Source organism: Carlito syrichta, unplaced genomic scaffold, assembly GCF_000164805.1.
Source record: "Carlito syrichta isolate Samal-C Ts95f unplaced genomic scaffold, Tarsius_syrichta-2.0.1 Scaffold301569, whole genome shotgun sequence".
In the NCBI taxonomy this organism is placed as follows: Eukaryota; Metazoa; Chordata; class Mammalia; order Primates; family Tarsiidae; genus Carlito; species Carlito syrichta.
The window spans coordinates 57,080-74,757 of record NW_007245665.1 but is presented as its reverse complement, the minus strand read 5'-3'; the positions used below and the strand labels follow the sequence as shown (position 1 = coordinate 74,757).

General features: G+C 44.7%; 1 protein-coding gene across 1 annotated transcript in view; it reads left to right on the top strand.

The window, feature by feature from the left end:
• Positions 1-217: 217 nt before the first annotated feature.
• Positions 218-17,678, top strand: part of SRD5A1 (steroid 5 alpha-reductase 1) — a 26,011-nt gene continuing 8,550 nt past the window's right edge. Inside the window, exons 1-3 of the mRNA XM_008054882.1 lie at positions 218-495; positions 12,457-12,623; positions 16,153-16,254. Of these exons, the coding sequence (XP_008053073.1) occupies positions 218-495; positions 12,457-12,623; positions 16,153-16,254 (547 nt within the window). The remainder of the gene's footprint in view (positions 496-12,456; positions 12,624-16,152; positions 16,255-17,678) is intronic.

The following is a 17,678-nucleotide window of genomic DNA, read 5'->3' as shown; positions in this document are numbered from 1 at the left end:
GGCCCCGCCCCCGCGCACACACAGGTGACTCGTCCGGCCCCGGGGAGCCGCGGTCGCAGCCTGGGCGGCTCGGGAGGGGCCGGGGCCAGCCCAATCCTGGGGCATCCCGGCGGAGGCGGCCTCCGGTGGCCTCGCCTCCCGCCCCCTCCCTCCGCGTCACCCTATATGCCTCCCGCCGCGGCCTCCGGGGCATGGAGCGCGCAGCTCAGCCGCGGCAATGGAGCAAGCGGAGGAGCGCCTGCTGGACACGCTCGCCTACCTGCAGGGCTTCCTGGGCTGCGTGGTCCTCGTGCTGTTGCAGGTGCTGAGCTCCGGCTATGGCCGGTACTCGTCGTCCTCCCGCCTCCACGTGCCCGCGCGGGCCGCCTGGGCGGTGCAGGAGCTGCCCGCGCTGGCCCTGCCGCTCTACCAGTGCGCCCTCGCACCCGCGCCGCGTCTCCAGAGCTGGCCCAACTGCATCCTCCTGGCCATGTACCTGGTCCACTACGTGCAACGGTAACGGCCGGCCGCCCCTGCGCCCCCCGACCCCGCACTCTCCCGACCCCGCGCTCTCCCTCCTTCCTCCCTCCTTCCCCTTGTGCCCCCCGATCTGGCGCCCTCACCTTGCCATCCCATTTCCCCTGTGCTCTCACTCCCCTCCTCCTAAGGTTCCCCACCTGACTCCCTCACCCCCACCCCACTCGGCTTCCTCTCCTTGCCCTTTCCTCTTTCCCCCGCGCCTTCTCTCAGCAGTCTCCCCCAACCCCACCATCGCCGGTGGCCCCACCCAAGTGTCCTCTCTGCGTGGGTTCCTTCCTCTGTCGTCCCAGGTGTCCTCTCCCCTGACTCCAAGAGTTTAGAAACAAGTAGGGATTCTTCTGGGAGCAGAAAGGCAGGGATGAGAAAGAGCTGAAAGGGAGTGACAGAAAAAGAAGGTTGTGAAACGTGGATCTGGAAAGTGTTAGCTATGCAATAAACCTAGACGCTGTTCCCTTAGATCAAGGTTAGGTCTGCAGCGGAATGCTGATGGTCTCGAGTCACCCTGGCAATTGTGTGCGGCTCCTTGTCTACTATTTCTCCCTGGGTATCTGTTGGTGGAGCTCTTTTCTGCTTGCCAAGGGAACCAGCTGCAGCTTGGAAACCTGGCCTCCCCAACTTCCAAGTGGTTTCCCCAGTGTGGGCTTTATCCCTATCAGAGACTGTCACCTCCACATTGTGTAAGAGGCCCCAGGACCCTGGGAGTGACTTTCCAGGGACATGCTGTAAATTTTAAACAAATGAAGTCTTCAAGATGACTTCTAAATCTTTTAGAAGTTGTTGTTTATTTAAGTTTTGAGAAATGACTGTGACTGTGTCCGAAATCTTCAAGTTTTCTAATAAATTGGGACTCTCTCCAGTTCCTGATCTTTGGCTTTTACACACCTAAGCAAATGGCTAGTCGAAAGTTTAAAATTAAACTTTAAATGTTTTCATTCAGAATCTGGGAAACTGCACAATTAAAAAGGATCTCTACCTCCAAGGAAGTTGACCTCACTAGCTATGTGAACATGGGCAGGACACTCAGCCTCTCTGATTTTTGGATCCCACCTTTAAACACACTTCTAGAGAGGTTGGAAGAACTCAGTGTGTGTTTATAAGCCTCCTTCCTGTCTCCTGGAGTCTTGCATGCAGTGAAGAGAAAAGACAGGCTTCACAGCTCCAGTGCCAGGATCAGATGTTGGCCCCAGCGTAGTTCTCAGTGCATCAGTTCCCTGGATACTGGTGCGGTCTCCACACCTGGTACAGTCTGTGTCCCAGTCTACTAGTATGCAGGCACTTTAAACATGGGCTGGTCAACGTTCAGCAAAGGCTTGGTGTGGCCTGTGTGTCTGAAACTCTTCACTATTTAGCAAAATTATTGTCAGGCTCCCGGATTTTTTTTTTTTTCTTGGTAACGTGATCAAACATTGCTGCAATTTGAATATTAGTCCGACGGTTTCATCTGTATATGCTTTTCCATAAATACGCCAAAAGTCGTGTCTATTTCTTTAATGTCTAGAAGCAAGCTCTAAGGTCACCCTGTTAGATGCTGTTCTAACTTTATCACTCATCACCTCTGATACATTACGAAGCTGCTCTGCACCAGTTTCCCCACCTGTAAAATGGGCACGGTGCAGGTACCACCTTGTGGAACAGGCTTTCATTTTAAGCTAAGGCAACTTTCTAAAATGCTTACATGGTACAGTCTGAGGGCTCAATAAATGACACTCGCCAGGTTTAGTGGCTAGTGCCTGTCATCCCAGCACTTTGGGAGACCGAGGCAGGAAGATTGCTTGAACCCAGAAGTTTGAGACCAGCTTAGGCAACATAGCAAGGCCTCATCTCTACAAAAAATAAATTTAGCCAAGCGTAGTGGTGTGCACCTGTAGTCCCAGCTACTTGAGAGGCAAACCTGGGGGGATCACCTGAGCCCAGGAGGTCAAGGCTGCAGTGAACTGTGAGTGTGACACTGTACTCCAGCCTGGGCAACAGAGTGAGATCCCGACTCAAAAAATAAATAAAAATAAGAATCAGTGATACCTGACACTATTTTACTTGCTACGCATGCATATGTACTTGAATGTACCTGGATGTGCCCTATATGCCATAGCTCATATGTACATGAACCTCTTGGAACACCCTCTGAGTTGCATGAGGGCTGCCCACACAGCCGTGCCAGTGTGTGTCAAGACTTGTATTTGTTAGAGACTCCTCTCCCTGGGTCTGGCATAAGGGCCCTGCTCTGGGGAATGGCATGCCCTAGCACACTGCTGCCAGAGTTGAGCACCAGTGAAGATAAGGCATTGGAAATGTAGGAAGCACTCCTCAGCGTTCTGTCTGAAGTCTGAGTCCAAACTTTTAAACTCAAGACATCAGGTTTAATTGTAGCTAAACAAGCATAAGTGGAAGAATGAATGAACCCTCCTCCAGAAGAGCGAGTCACCTCTTGAGTGATAGACTGTGAGATCATTTCATCCAGATGGAGCCCAGAGATATGGCGCGTGGCTGTTTCCCCCCAAGGCATTCCATGGGGAATTTTTGGGACGGAAGTCCCTTGTGCCCAGACCAGGGGTTTTAAAAACTGCTCCGAGAGGATTTGCCGGGTCAGCTATAGTTTTTAAAACTGCTGGGTCATTTTTGTTGTTGTTGTTGTTGTTAGTTGTACGTGTTACTGTACACCTAGCCCATGTGGTTTGGGGACATTAAGGTTTCTGAGTAGAAAAGATAAACATTTTCCATCCTACCCAAGCACCTAATTTATTAAACGGTCATTTGACCTAAGCCAGTGAACACTTGGATGAGAACCAGAGTGGAAACAGTTTAGCGCTAGCAACACACCATCTAGCAGACCCGGGGAGCATTGCTGCAACCTTATGGTGCAGGACACTGCAGATGACCCAACATCTGCAGACCCAACCCTGCAGTGTGACCCTTACACAAACTTCGCAGATATCCTCCGAGGCAGGACACTGCAGATGACCCAACATCTGCAGACCCAACCCTGCAGTGTGACCCTTACACAAACTTCGCAGATATCCTTCGAGGCCCTGCTCTGAGCTGGGAGGTTGGCCTAGCAGGGTGTTCCCTGAGGAGTTGGAATCTTCTGGGGTGTGGTAAGGACCCGAGCCAGGTCCAGGGGCCTCCCGCAGTCCCTGAGGCCCAAGGCAGCCCCAGAGCTACAGCTTTCCCTGAGCAACTGATGGTTCAGGGGCAGCTCAAGGAGGAAGGAAAGTGAGGAAGGGCATGTGTGCTGGTGGAAGGAGAGGAGACTGTGGGTCTTCTTGAACTTGACCTGCAAACATTTCCTGAGGACCACTGTATGGACTTGGCATTGCACTGGGGTGTACAGACAAGATGTTCCCTTTTAGTTAGCAAACAAAAGACAGGCTGTAGAGTTGCTACAGGATCTTTTGCATAAAAACCTAGTGGGGGAAGGGCAGCCAGCCTGGAGAGAAAAGGGGGACAGCTGGCATGCCACCAAGCGAGGTCCTGACTAGCTCCCCTGAGGAGGGGAAAGGACATTTTCAGGAGCATCATTCGGGTCCTTGGTCCTTCTGATCCCAGGTGTTTGGGTTCTTGGGGACAGAGCTGGCATCGTTCCACTCTGTCCTTAGTCTTGCTGTGTGTGTAGCTGCACCTAGCATGCATGGTGCCCGCCACCTGGGCTAAGTGCCTTCTCCAGCCTCCTGCAAGCCTCCCAAGGCCCCCCCCAAACTGTGTGATACTCTGTCCTATAACCTTTGCCTTCTGCTCTGTGGTTCACCTTTTGAGTCTTACACCTCTTGAGCAAATCACATCCAGCAATGAATATGAACCGTGCTTTACCAGTTTGTCGGGCTTAATATTGTGTAAGCAATTAGCCTGGGGTTCAAGGAGTCTAAGGAGAATCTCTAGTTCTGTTCAGGAGCGTGGGAAGCTAAGAGCGCTTGTGTTTTCTGCAGGTGCTACCGCAGCCCTCGAGGAGGGGAATGGTTGTATAGGCTAGCTCTGACGATACTGTTTTTTTGGGTAACCCATTTTTCTTCCTGGATGCTATAGGGTACTTACTTTTTCCTCAGATGAGTGATCTGGGTTTGCTTATATATTCACACAGAGTCTCTCTGTGTCTTTTCAATCAGCAATTTCAAGTCTTTAGCTCAGGAAATCTTAATTTCTCCAATTCACTTGTCCTGTCTGTTCTGAATATATTGGGTGTCAGGACATAAGACACATGTCAATATTGCATTCAAACAAGCTTAAAATTGAAGTGATGCTTATGTTAGAAAATTCAGAAAATACAGAGGAATTCAAGGAGAAAAATAAGGTTGCCTGTAATTCCATCGCTTAGAGATAAAGCTGACAATATATTGGTGCAACTTTTTCCCATCTTTCATTGTTCTTATTAAATTTTTGATCATGTTTTCTAAGCAATAAAGATTTCCACCACCACCCCCCCCCCACACACACACACACAGCATCTTGTAACCTTTTGGCACTTACCGTAATTAGTATTTTTTTCTGGCTTAATGGAAACACTTCATCAAAATGACTTCTAGTGACTATTTCCTATGCCATGGGCCAGACCATCCTCCTGGCACCTGGTCTGTGTGGTATAGAGGATGAAGCACCCAGGAAGGGCACACTCTCATTCCCTGATGCTGTCTCATATGTGGTTTCCATCAGCCACACCACCATATCCCTCTGACCCTCCATGTTCTTGCCTGTGAAATAAGGATAATAGTAACAGCTTTGAAGTTTTAAAAAAAGGCATTTAGCATAAGATTAGGAACTATTAGAAACACTTTTATCAGGAACTATAAGAAGCCCTTTTATGTTACATCTAAGCTGGAAAAGTCAACAGGAAAGAGACAGCAAATTGCCCTGGCCATTATAGCACCAAAGAAATGCTGGCTTCTCAACAGTCTTGGGCCAGCCCTGTCATCAAACGTGTCCCCCGTTCCTGGTTGCCTTATAGATGCCAAGGTTTGCAGTTTCCATGTGTAATAAAAACAACTTGATGAAAGGCGAATCCCGTTTCAGAAAGAAAATAAAACAGGGAAAACATAACATGCAGGCAAAGTATCAAATTTAATCTCACACTTAATCTGATAAGTTAGCCAATAGACTCTCTGTGTTGATCCCTGGACCTGACTCTTTGGTGTCCTTTAGTTTGTTGCCATAACAGAAAGCAGATTCATAACACGTTACCAGAATAAGGAACTTTTTAGTCCAAGTGCTTTATGCTTCATACTTTCTCTTAAAGATGGCTGCCACCTTAAGGAATTTTCAGCTTCCAGTTTTCTTCTCACAGAGGGCTAACAGTCGTTTCCCACAGTTCCTATGGAAGGGTGATTTTGAGTGCTTGGTAGACCAAGATACTCTGTAGGTATTTACAACAAGAGATATCAGCACAGTCTTCATAACACTGGTCTGATGGTAAGAGTGGAGTTCTTTTTTCGGTGAGGGATAAAATTCTGCCCGTTGGGATTCAAAGTTAGTGTTTCATATTGTCAACATCTATTGTAAATGTTCATCTCTTAGTGCTGATCTGCAATGAGCTTTTATGTATTTTATCTTTGAAAATGCAAATATGGGTGTCAGCCCACATGCATGTGATTTTATTTGAGCATATTCATCACTTGGAAGGCACTTAGGGAATTCTGTTGGAGTCTTTTGATATCTGCCTTTTATATGTTATTACATTGCAGGTTAGTATCTTCCTTTTGAAGATTGGATGGCAACTCCTCAGTTACACCATTAAATGGATTTTGAAATATGGAAATCTGGGTTCTCAGACGCACTGTAGTTTAATCCTGGAGTTTATATCCACTGCAAAGTTATGTAATAATGGAGATCTCACTCCTTTCAATTTTAGTAGCATAGAAGTTACATAAAGTGGGTTGACACGACTTGTGATTTGAGCAATGTTAATTGTCGTCAAAGCAGCTTTCACACAATGCAAATTTTGCACATCAGTGCTGTTTTGTCTTGTAATTTCAGGTTGAATTTATCGGGATATATGATCAAGTCTGTACAAAAGGTGCTTTCCAAGGCCCTTCAGAACTCAGTAATGGCAGCGGAGGATGATTCTTGTTCAGAAAGATCTCAGCTCTGAGCTCAAAATAATGTGATAAAACTTTACTAAGCCATCAGATGGGTGTGTGATAAGGCAAATCAGCTTATCTCTGACCAAAAGTTACAGTACTAATGGTGGTTATGGCTTTGAGGGGACTGTCACGTTCACTGATGACACTCTTGGTTTCATCACATGAAACAGATTTTCTGCAAAGGACCTGCTGACGCAAGGAATAACTTCAAACTCCTTACATTTTTATAAGCATTGAATGTGTGTGGTTTGTTTGTTTTTCTGTTCTAGACATTTTTTCCACCATCCACTGTACTATCTTAGCAGATTCCATTTTGGGTCTACTAAATTCATGTTTTCTCAACTTATTTGAAAATATTCTCACCTGTAGTCTTTCCACACAGACAGTTTAGAAATTCTTCAGTCACTTCAACCTTGGCATTGACTCCCTGAATAAACAAACAACTGAGCAGTATCAGTAACATCCATAGACTATTTTTGAGTTGAAGTCTCACACTGCAGCCTAGTCCTGCTAGGCTCAGGCGATCCTTCCTTCTCAGCCTTCCAGGTAGCTGGAACTACAGGTGCACGCCACCACACCCAGCTACTTTTTAAATTTATTGTAGAGATGAGGTCTGGCCAAGTTGCCCATGCTAGTCTCGAACCCCTAGGCTCAGGCAGTCCTCTTGCCTCTGCCTCCCAAAATGCTGGAATTACAGGTGTGAGCCACTGTGCTGGGCATACGCCTTGGGTTTTTTTTTTTTTTTTTTTAGTCAGAGTCTCACTCTGTCTCCCAGACTGGAGTACAGTAGCTCTCTCATGGCCACCGTAGCCTTGACCTGCTGGACTCAGACAATTCTTCTGTTTCAGCCTTCCAAGTAGCTGAAACTACGGGTGCTTGCTACTGTGCCTGGCATATTTTTATTGTAGAAACGAGAGCTCACCAAGTTGCCCAGGCTGGTCTCAAACCCCTGAGCTCAGGCAGTCCTTTCTCCTCAGCCTCCCAAAGTCCTGGGATTGCAGACTTGAGCCACTGTACCCGGCCCACATACCTTGTTTTTGACTGTTGATACTGCTTCCAGTGCTCTTAACTCCTCAAGCAACTGTTCTCACTGAAAGTCTGATGGTCTTCAGCAAATGTACATCCTCTGGACATATCTGTGTGGATGCTGCAGTTAATTAACACAACATGGCAATCCAGCCTTCCTTGCTTCACTGACCAATGAGACACCTGATAACTTACTTGGTCGTAGCCTCATTTTTATTTCTATTTCTGCTGCAATGAGCTGCCATCTTAAATTTCCTGACTTTTCTGATCGTTGCTTCTCTGCAAGTCAGGAACATTGTGTTGAGTGCCGAGTCTGGTGATACCAACCTCTGTTCTTTCGACATAGCTCTTGTGTCATTGCATACTAAAGAATGCTTTGCCATCTGATCTGGCAACAAAACGTGACATTCAGAGGCAGTTTTTCTTGTTTTGACATGATGGGTGTGCACTGATAACGTGTGGCATTTGAAACGCTGTTGAGTTGAAGCTGTGTCGCCGATTTGCAGAGCGCAGAAAGCATGCAGCGTTTCCAGATTGCCACGAGAGCCACCACTGTCAATATGTGAGGAAATTATGGCTGCATCCCTGCAAGACTTCATCTGTGCACGCTGAAATTGGATATGCATATAATTTGTATAGATCATCAAATATATGATTTTGATTTTCTTTTCAAATATTTAGAAACATAGAAACCATTCTTAGGTCACAGGAAACTGGGTCTGGCCCCAGGGCTGTGGCTTGCCGGCACGCAATCTGGACACACATTACTGTCACAGACATAGAGCGTTAGTGGCAGGAGGAAAAGCAGCAGAAAACAGAGCAGGAAAGGGCTCCAGTTTCACCTTACAAGGTGTCGGCTGTTGTTTGCCTGCTCGGAATTCAGCCTCAAGCTGCCAGAAGCCTAGTTGGGAGAGACGGACGAAAAGTTTGCTCCACATGCTCACCATACCCAGTGGAGTCTTCCACATACACAGCACGCTTTCTTAGAGCTGCTGCTTTAATACATCACACATCTAGTACTTATAGTCTGTGACATCCGACACAGAAATGTCTTTCAGCCATTTTCTTTTGTATACTGTGTATTTCAAGCTTCCTGATTTTTTGCCCTCCTCTTTTTTGACCTTGCCTTCCTATTATCACATGTTGAATTGAGAATGGAGGTGGTTCCACAGCCCCAACCTGTCATTACATGAGCACTCCGTGTTTTATTTATTTTTTATTTTATTTTTGAGTCGGAGTCTCACTCTGTCACCCAAGCTGGAGGGCAGTGGCACGCTCCCGGCCACTGCAGCTTGACCTGCTGGGCTCAGGCGATCCTTCTGCTTCAGCCTTCCAAGTAGCTGGAACTACAGGCACACACCACCATACCCGGCTAATTTTTTGATTTATTGTAGAGATGAGGTCTTGCCAAGTTGCCCAGGCTGTTCTCGAACCCTCAGGATTATAGGCATGAGCCACCACGCCCAGCCCACTCTGTATTTTAGCAAACATCTTTCTACATCAATTCTTTTTATTTATTTTATTTTATTTTTATTTATTTTATTTTTTTAGAGACAGTGTCTTGCTCTGTCACCCAGACTGGAGTGCAGGGGTGTGATCATAGCCCACTGCAGCTTCAAACTGATGGGCTCAAGCAGTCCTCCTGCCTCAGCTTCCCAAGTACGTAGGACTACAGGTACATGTCCCCGCACCTGGCTAAGACAGTCTTGCTATGTTGCCTATGCTGGTCTCGAACTCCTAGCCTCAAGCGATCTTCCCACCTCAGCCTCCCAAAACACTGGGATTACAGGCATGAGCTGCTGCACCTGGCCCAGTTATTATTTTCTGCTCTTTTTTCTGTATCTCTTCAAACTCAGAATTCTGACTCTCGCAGCTCTGTCCTGCAGGTTGCCTATAAGAATCTTGAGACCATAACTCTCAGTGAAGCTTTCTCTCAGCCTTTTCATACCGATGTTCCTTTTTCCCTTTGCCATGTTGAGACACCCCTAAGCTGACTTCAGAAGTGATGCTGCCTGTTCTGGGTGCTTTCTCATCTGTGTTCTCAGGAGTAGAGGGAGAACCACTCCATCTTCGGCCGTGGTCTCTGCTGCTGTCTAACTCAAGGCCTCTGGGCTGGTTGAGAAATGTGGGATGGGGAAAGGGGAGCACCAATGCTGATCACCACAAGTCTCACTGGTCCAGGAAACACACACGTATCCCTGTCAGAACCAAGTTCTACTTGTTCCACGGGGGATGTTGGCGGTGCAAACATTCGCAGTGTTCCTGCATGCCAGACGTCAGCCCCGTCTGCCCTAATCTGAATCAGGTTTCCAAGGCGCAGAGAGAAATGGCTGGGACTCGTTGCTCCTGTTCAGGTGCTTGCCAGCACTACAGCTTCTGGGTAAATAACTACCTCGCTGACGACGCAACGTCCAAATTAATACTTCATGTCCAGCAAGTGCTTTGCTCTGAACCTGTATGAAATGGTCTTTAGGGACCTGGCCTGAACAATATGACAGCCTTGAAGACTGCTTTTGATTTATGTGACTTTTCCCAAGAAGTTGAGTGAGACAGTTGGGAAGAGAATACCTTGAGGATGTATAGCCAACATTATGTTACCATTATTATGCTATTACTATTTCAGGCTTCCTAGGTTTTTATGAATATGTGATTATTAATATCGGAATATAAATTATTAATAACTATAGTTTCACCCTAAAGTAGATGACTAAAATGCAAGCAAATTATAAGTTTTTAGATTTTTCCTACTGGCTGGACACAGTGGCTCATGCCTGTAATCCTAGCACTTTGGGAGGCCAAGGTGGGTGGATTGCTTGCCCTGAAGTTGGAGACCAGACTGGGCAACATAGCAAGACTTCGTCTCTACAAAAGTAAAAATTTAAAAAATGTGCCAAGTGTGGTGGTACATGCCTGTATTCCCAGCTACTCAGAAGACTGAGGAGGAAGGATTCCCTGAGCCCAGGAAATGGGAATGCAGTGAGCCATGATCATGCCACCACACTCCAGGCTGGATGACAGAGTGAAATCCTGACACACACACACACACACACACACACACACACAATTTTCTGCTGTATTAAGGTATAATTTACAAATAAAAAAATTCACTCATTTTAAAGTCTATAGTTTGATGAATGTTGGTGATTGTATGTAGTTGTGTAATCATTACCCAAATCAAAAGATAGGACAGTTATATTCCTCTTACAAAAAACTCCCCTCATATCTCTGTAGTGAATTTCCTTCCTGACTCTACTTTTGCCGTTTCTGGATTCCATAAGTCCAAATTCAGTTTCACAATCAAAATTTAGAGTAGTAATATTCCCCTAAAAGCTTCCCTCAGGCCTCTTTGCAGTTAATCCCCTCCCCTGAGTCTAGTTTTGTCTTTCGTGGAATTTCATAAGTCTAATAAATTCAAATTTTTATTGCTACAGTGCTATTCAGGTGGTCTTCTTGAGTCAGTTTTGGTCATCTATGTCTTTCAAGGACACATTGACTATTTCATCATGTTGTCAAATTTATTGATTTAAAGTTGTTCATAGTAGTTCCTCATTATCTGCTTAAGGTCTGTAGGACATGTAGTGATGTCCTCTCTTTTACTGTAGTATACATTGATATTAAAGAGAAAATCCACAGACAAAACAAAATTTTGCATTCTCTTTTTTTTGTAAATTTCAAATGCATTGTCCATTCATTTTCTCTCTTCAAAACTTCTGGAGGGTGCACCCAAGCCAGTGTGGCATAACCGAAGAACATGATCATTGAATTACCCAGATTTCCATTTAAATGCAACCACTAACTAGCCTTGTGACTGAGTCTTAATTTCATCCTCTGTCAAGTGTGGGTAACAGTGCGTCTTGCCCACTTACCTGGGAGGCTTTGCAGAGGATGGTGCTCAATGAACAGGAGTTGTAGTCATGGCAATGGAGGATATGATGGCTTGCTGCATATCCTGCTGTTTAGACTAGAATGAGTTGCTGGTTTTAGGGTGATGGAAATTTTGAGTGCTTCTTGAAGTCTCCAGTTTTCTCTAACTCACTGTACAAGAGGAACTCCCCAAAAATGGAATTATTTGGGGGAGGGCGGACCCTTGTAGTACAGGCTTCCTCCACTAGCTAAGTATTCTAGAAACCCATCAGCATCAGTGTACCAGCTAGCATTGTTGAAATAGACTGCATTTGACTTAAGTGAAATTTTTTTTTTGGAAATTCTTTCCATGCATTTGCCCTTTTCATTATGCGTGATTTACAAGCACACCTGCCCGCCCTGTGCTGAGCATTCAGCAGTTTTTGACCCAAAGTGGCATGACCTCTGTGCCCCACCCTCCCTGGTCACCCTATCTCACCCCGAGCAACTTTTTTTGTTTCCCAGATGAAAAGAGTCCTCAAAGGGAAACGTTTTGCCAGTGCAGAAGAAGTGAATCAAAAAAATGTCAGAAGCACTAAAAGCCATCAAAATTGACAAGTTCAAAAACTGAGCAGTGGAAAAAGAACCCCAGTAGGTGTATCAAACAGTACTTCGGAGAGTACTTTGAAGGTGACTGAGGTTTAAACATGTCAAGATTTTTTAATAAATGCAATCCAGGCTTTTTTGGGTCCCCCAAAAAAGTATTGTTTCACATTCTGTAGAAGTCGAGCCTTGAGTTTGTACAGTGTAGTGAACATTATTGAAATATGCTTGACTCTTTATTTAGTAACTATCTACATAGTTGTAGTAAATCAATACGCGCGTTACTAAGGATGACGTTTGTACAAGGAAGCAAGATTTATGGCATTTAGGGAAGAGTCACAGAGGTGATAGTCTTTAAAAACAATTTTAAAAAATACATTTCTGTTTCTTGTCTCTGAAGGACCTTAATTTACCCATTCCTGATTCGAGGAGGAAAACCCATGCCTCTGTATTCCTCTGTGCTGGCATTCATGTTCTGCACTTACAACGGCTATTTGCAAAGCAGGTACTTGAGCCAGTATGCAGTGTACACTGATGCCTGGGTCACAGATCCCCGCTTCCTAGTAGGTGAGTGTCCACAGCTATGAACTGCACCTGGTTCACATCTTCGCTTTTGGTTTCCCATCCCAGTAATTTCTGGTTACACAGTCTAAACTTCTGGAGAGAACAAAGAAGCTGTGATGGCCCATGAGCTTCCCGGGAGAGAGAGAGCAGCAGGAGGTCCACAGCCAGCCGGAGGGAGTCAAAGTGTCCCAGCACAGCTTGGGGCTGGAGGTGACGCAGGCACTGGGCGCCTTCGCCCACACAGGCACTGGTGCGCAGATGCCTGTTCGGGCCAAGAGCCTAAAAATAGCATCGTGCTCCAGCAGAATGAGCAGGGATGAACATGGAGGCAGTTTCGCCACTCATTAGCCAGTAATCTAAGACAGGCCCCAAACCCCCTGCGGTTTCTTCTGTGACATGAGAGAAAGCTGGACCAGCTTATCTTCCCGCAACGCAGTTTGACTTTTATGATCCTTTGAGCTTGAATAAACTTTTAGGTTTGTGAGGTTGTCGAATATTTTTAAATTTGTGTCCATTAATGTGAATTAATGTACATTTTCAAAGTCTAGTTGTAGCCTGACAAGTTCTGAGCAAAAACAACGATAAGACATTAGCAATCAAAAATACTTGCAAAAGCATTAAAAATGCAAAAGTATGGGAATCTTACATCTAAGGAATGTTCATCTGTGTGTCTATTTAGTCTGTCCTAGCATTTAGAAATTACAGCATATCCAGATGAACCTTCCCCTATAGTAGCATGCCAAGAATCCAAAATCGGTCCATCACATTTTCAAACTACCCTGCAGTGCTTCGCCTTAAGCTATGTGACGTGACCTTACACTTCATTTTGCTTTTTATCCATGTGTACCATTTGCATGAATTTACAATAGTAGAAACAACTAACACTTGCTTAGTCCTTTGCTGCTGACAGAGTACCTTCACGTTTCTCAGTCATGTTTTTTTCTGTGAATTAGTCACATTTTTTTCTGTGAATTAGGATCGTATTCCCAGGGCCGCACCCTCATCATACCTGAGAATTGTTAAAATGAGAAACCTGTTCATCTTCTATAAAAGGAGAGTTGGCTGAGAAAATGTTGCCAGATCCTTTTCTTGCCCCATAAATCTATGCCTCTATGAAATGCTTGACTAAATTATTCTTATTGTATGAAACCCCCAGGTGTCTTCCTGATTTTTGACTACTTTATTTTCTTCTGCCCTACTTATCAGAAGGGAAAATGTGCTTTCGCATTCCCGTGAGCAGCACAGGCTCTATGCCTCCTTGTGTTCTCTGAGGCAGCAATGATGCCCTTTTCAGTTGAGATGTGAGAGGTTGGAAGAGTTAAAGAGCTGCCCAGGGTCTAGATGCAGCAAACACAGGGCAGCAAGCTCAACCCCTCACCACACTGACTGCCCAAAAAACGAGGAACAAAGAATAAGGGCAAGGAAGATTCTTTTTTTTATTTTTAGCTAAAAAAAAATAGGCTTTAAATGTTTACTTGAGATTCTCATGGGAATCATTTTTGTGGTGAACAACAACAACAAAAATCCTTTTGGTCTGAGATTTATATTATTTAAAGTAGCCGTGTAGAAGGATCACATCACCAAGAGATGCCTGACAAGCTAGTCTAAACCGTAAGACTCTGGCTGGGCGCAGTAATCCCAGCACCTTGGGAGGCCGAGGTGAGAGGATTGCCTGAGCGCAGGAGTTGGAGACCAGCTTGGACAACGAAGTGAGACCCTGTCTCTACAAAAAAAAAAAAATTAGAAAAGTTAGCTGGGCATGATGGTATACGCCTGTAGTCCTAGCTACTCAGGAGGCTGAGGAGGAAGGATTACCTGAGCCCAGGATTACCTGAGGCTGCAGTGAACTGTGATCATGCCACTGTACTCCAGCCTGCATGACAGAGTAAGACTTCAACTCAAAATAATTAATAAATAAAATATAAAACACCAATAAATTGTATACAAACCTCTTGGCTTCTCTGCAATCAATCAGAAGAATTTGGAAATGAAAAAATATGCCAACTGGAAAACAGACTACGTTACCTTTGGTGTGTTATATTTATTTGATAGTGTTTATTGTTTTTATAGTGAGACAAACATGAAATTACATGAATAATTATGTTCACTATAGTTACTGTGAAGTACAAGGCAAATAAGAATACATTTCTAACAAGACTTTCATAACAGCAAAGTAATTAATCTTTTAACTACTAAAAGACTTTATACAAAGATTTTAAGATTCCTACGAAAGGAATTAAATATTTAGATGAACACAAATACTAGTTTCCTTTTGATCTAAAGAAATAAAGTAGCTTCTCTCATAGAGGAACAATCAAGTGGGCATGTTATTTAGGCAACATAATTTTTTCTAGAACCTCCTAATGGAAACAAGTCACCCAGGGGTGATATACTGAAATCCAGAAAAGGTAGTACATCAACTATAAATGTTATAGTAGTACATCAACTATAAATCCAATAAGTGACTAACAAAACCTGTTACAAAATTTGACAGGAACTGCTCAGGGAAAAAAAAAAAGCTGCTTACAGTGGTGAAATCAGAAGGAAGAATCTTAAACCCCTTGCTGTAGACCAGACGGCTTTCCATGGCCTTGTTCTAACTGTGAAACGTTATTCAGTGTCACCAAACTGATGCATAATTAATAATAATGATACCCAAACGTACATTTCCTTGATATTGAATTGAATGCTGCTATTAAGTACCATCTACCTTTCACATTTTTTTCCTAATATCTCAGAACAATCAAGTTAACCTCTTTTTATCAGTATTCCTTTTCTAAAATACTGTTTTGGGATTTTGACTTTTCTCATTGAAATTAATCGATGTGTTACTGAGAAATCTCCCTTAAGTGATGAAGAGTTGTAAGAATGAGGGAGGAAGCCTGTGGGTGGGGGGGCGCTGTGAGTTTCTGGGGTGAACCACAAAGCCGGCCATTAGAGATTCTCATCAGGTGCCGAGGAGGAGGAAGTGGCTGGCGAATCCTGATTGATGAGCTAGCTGGAAATCAGTGGTGGGGGAAGCGTGGATGTGCACTGTTTGCTCAAACAAGCTTGGAAAGAAAAGAGCAGAGGACCAGAGACGGGCTCCTAGAACTGCCACCCTTTCAGCGGCCTGTGAACACTGGTGACGCGAGCACCACTCCTCTCCTGAGCTATACCAGGGAGAGGGCACCATTGCCTTGTGCAGATTTTGTGATAAATCAGAGGAGTGAGTGTGTCTGGTGAGGCCGACTCCCTAATGCCAGCTCCTTGGAAGGAGCCTTGTGCGAGAGTCATAAGTCATGTTTCTATCCACTCCTGTCTCCCAGAAGCATAGACTGTGGCTATCAGGTCAAAGTGTTTCGAATAGATTATTGTATTAGTATTAGAAAAGCAAAGCCCCGTTTGGCATGCCTGACAACAGCGCTTAGTGGGTTTTGCTACCCGTGATGGCTAATGTGTTGTATAACAGCATTACATCATGCCATTCAGTCAGGCGTGGGCTCCTAATTAGATTTTGTAGTTCATTAACCATAATAATCTTTTTTTTTAGGTTTCGTCTTGTGGTTAATGGGCATGCTGATAAACATCCATTCAGATCATATCCTGAGAAATCTCAGAAAACCGGGGGAGACTGGATACAGAATACCAACAGGTATGGCCTGGGAGTGAAGGATTTATTTTAAAATTGCATCGTGTGAAGTCTTGCTGTTTTTAACAAGTAGCAGCATAGTATTGATCAGCTGTAAGTTTTTAGCATGAGTCACTATTATTAACAGCAGCTGCCATTATTATTGTTTTAAAAGAAGAAATAACAAATGAACCAAATTCTAGCTAACTGGGTGATTATTAAACAAAGCGGAAACTTCAGTTATATGTGTTTGGAAAGAGAAACTAAGAACATACAGTTTTCGAGGCGTGTCTGACCCCTCTGTTTCTAGCAATATAATGGAATAGGTAGATATCTGGACTGACCCTCCCTCTGAAAATAATGTAAAATGCCAACTGGAATTTTTTGAAAATCTTTTAAAACGTATCAGTGTACTATCAAGAAAGGAAGTAATCTTCAGGGGACAAAATCTGAGTGGTAAAATCTGGAGAGTGTCTTATGAGAATTTGTGACTGGGAGCTGAGCCCTGTGGTGATTTACAGCCCAGATTTGTATTGCATGGATGGTCTGAAAAATCTTAAGCCATGAGTTAACTTCCACATGGCCTTTGAATGGTAGTGGACTCACCTAACCCCACCCCGAAGGGGTTTGCCTTCAAGTTGAGCCTCAAAGAACCCAGTGGGCCACACTCCACAGAAAAAGAGGCATACTCAAAAGCTGTGGACACAGGGAAGTACAGCACCATCAGTGAGGGCATAATTACATAGCATGAATAATTTGAGATCTTAAGATGAACAGAAACAGATTATAAAATGAGTACCTAAAATGCTTTTTTTATTTATTTTTTTTATTTTTTTTTTAAATTTTTTTTTGAGTTGGAGTCTCACTCTGTCGCCCAGACTGGAGTGCAGTGGCCGCTCCCGGCCACCGCAGCCTCGACCTGCTGGGCTCCGGCGATCCTTCCACCTCAGCCTTCTGAGTAGCTGGAATCACAGGCGCGTGCTACCACGCCCGGCTGATTTTTTGATTTATTGAGAGATGAGGTCTCGATGCCCAGGCGGGTCTCGAACCCACAGGCTCAGGCAATCCACTCACCTCAGCCTCCCAAAGGCGCGAGATTACAGGCTGAGCCACCAAGCCCGGCTAAAATGCTTTTTTTTAAAAAAAAAAAAAGTTGTTTCTTTTTTTCTGAGTCGGAGTCTTACTCCATCACCCAGGCTGGAGTGCAGTGACACACTCATGGCCACCCCAGCGTTGACCTGTTGGGCTCCGGTGATCCTTCTGCCTCAGCCTTCCAAGTAGCTGGAACTACAGGTGCAGGCCACCATACCCGGTTAATTTTTTTTTTTTTAATTGTAGAGATGGAGTCTTGCCAAGTTGCCCAGGCTGGTCTCAAACACACAGGCTCAGGCAATCCACTCACCTCGGCCTCCCGAAGTGCTGGGATTATAGAAAATGCTTTTTTTTTT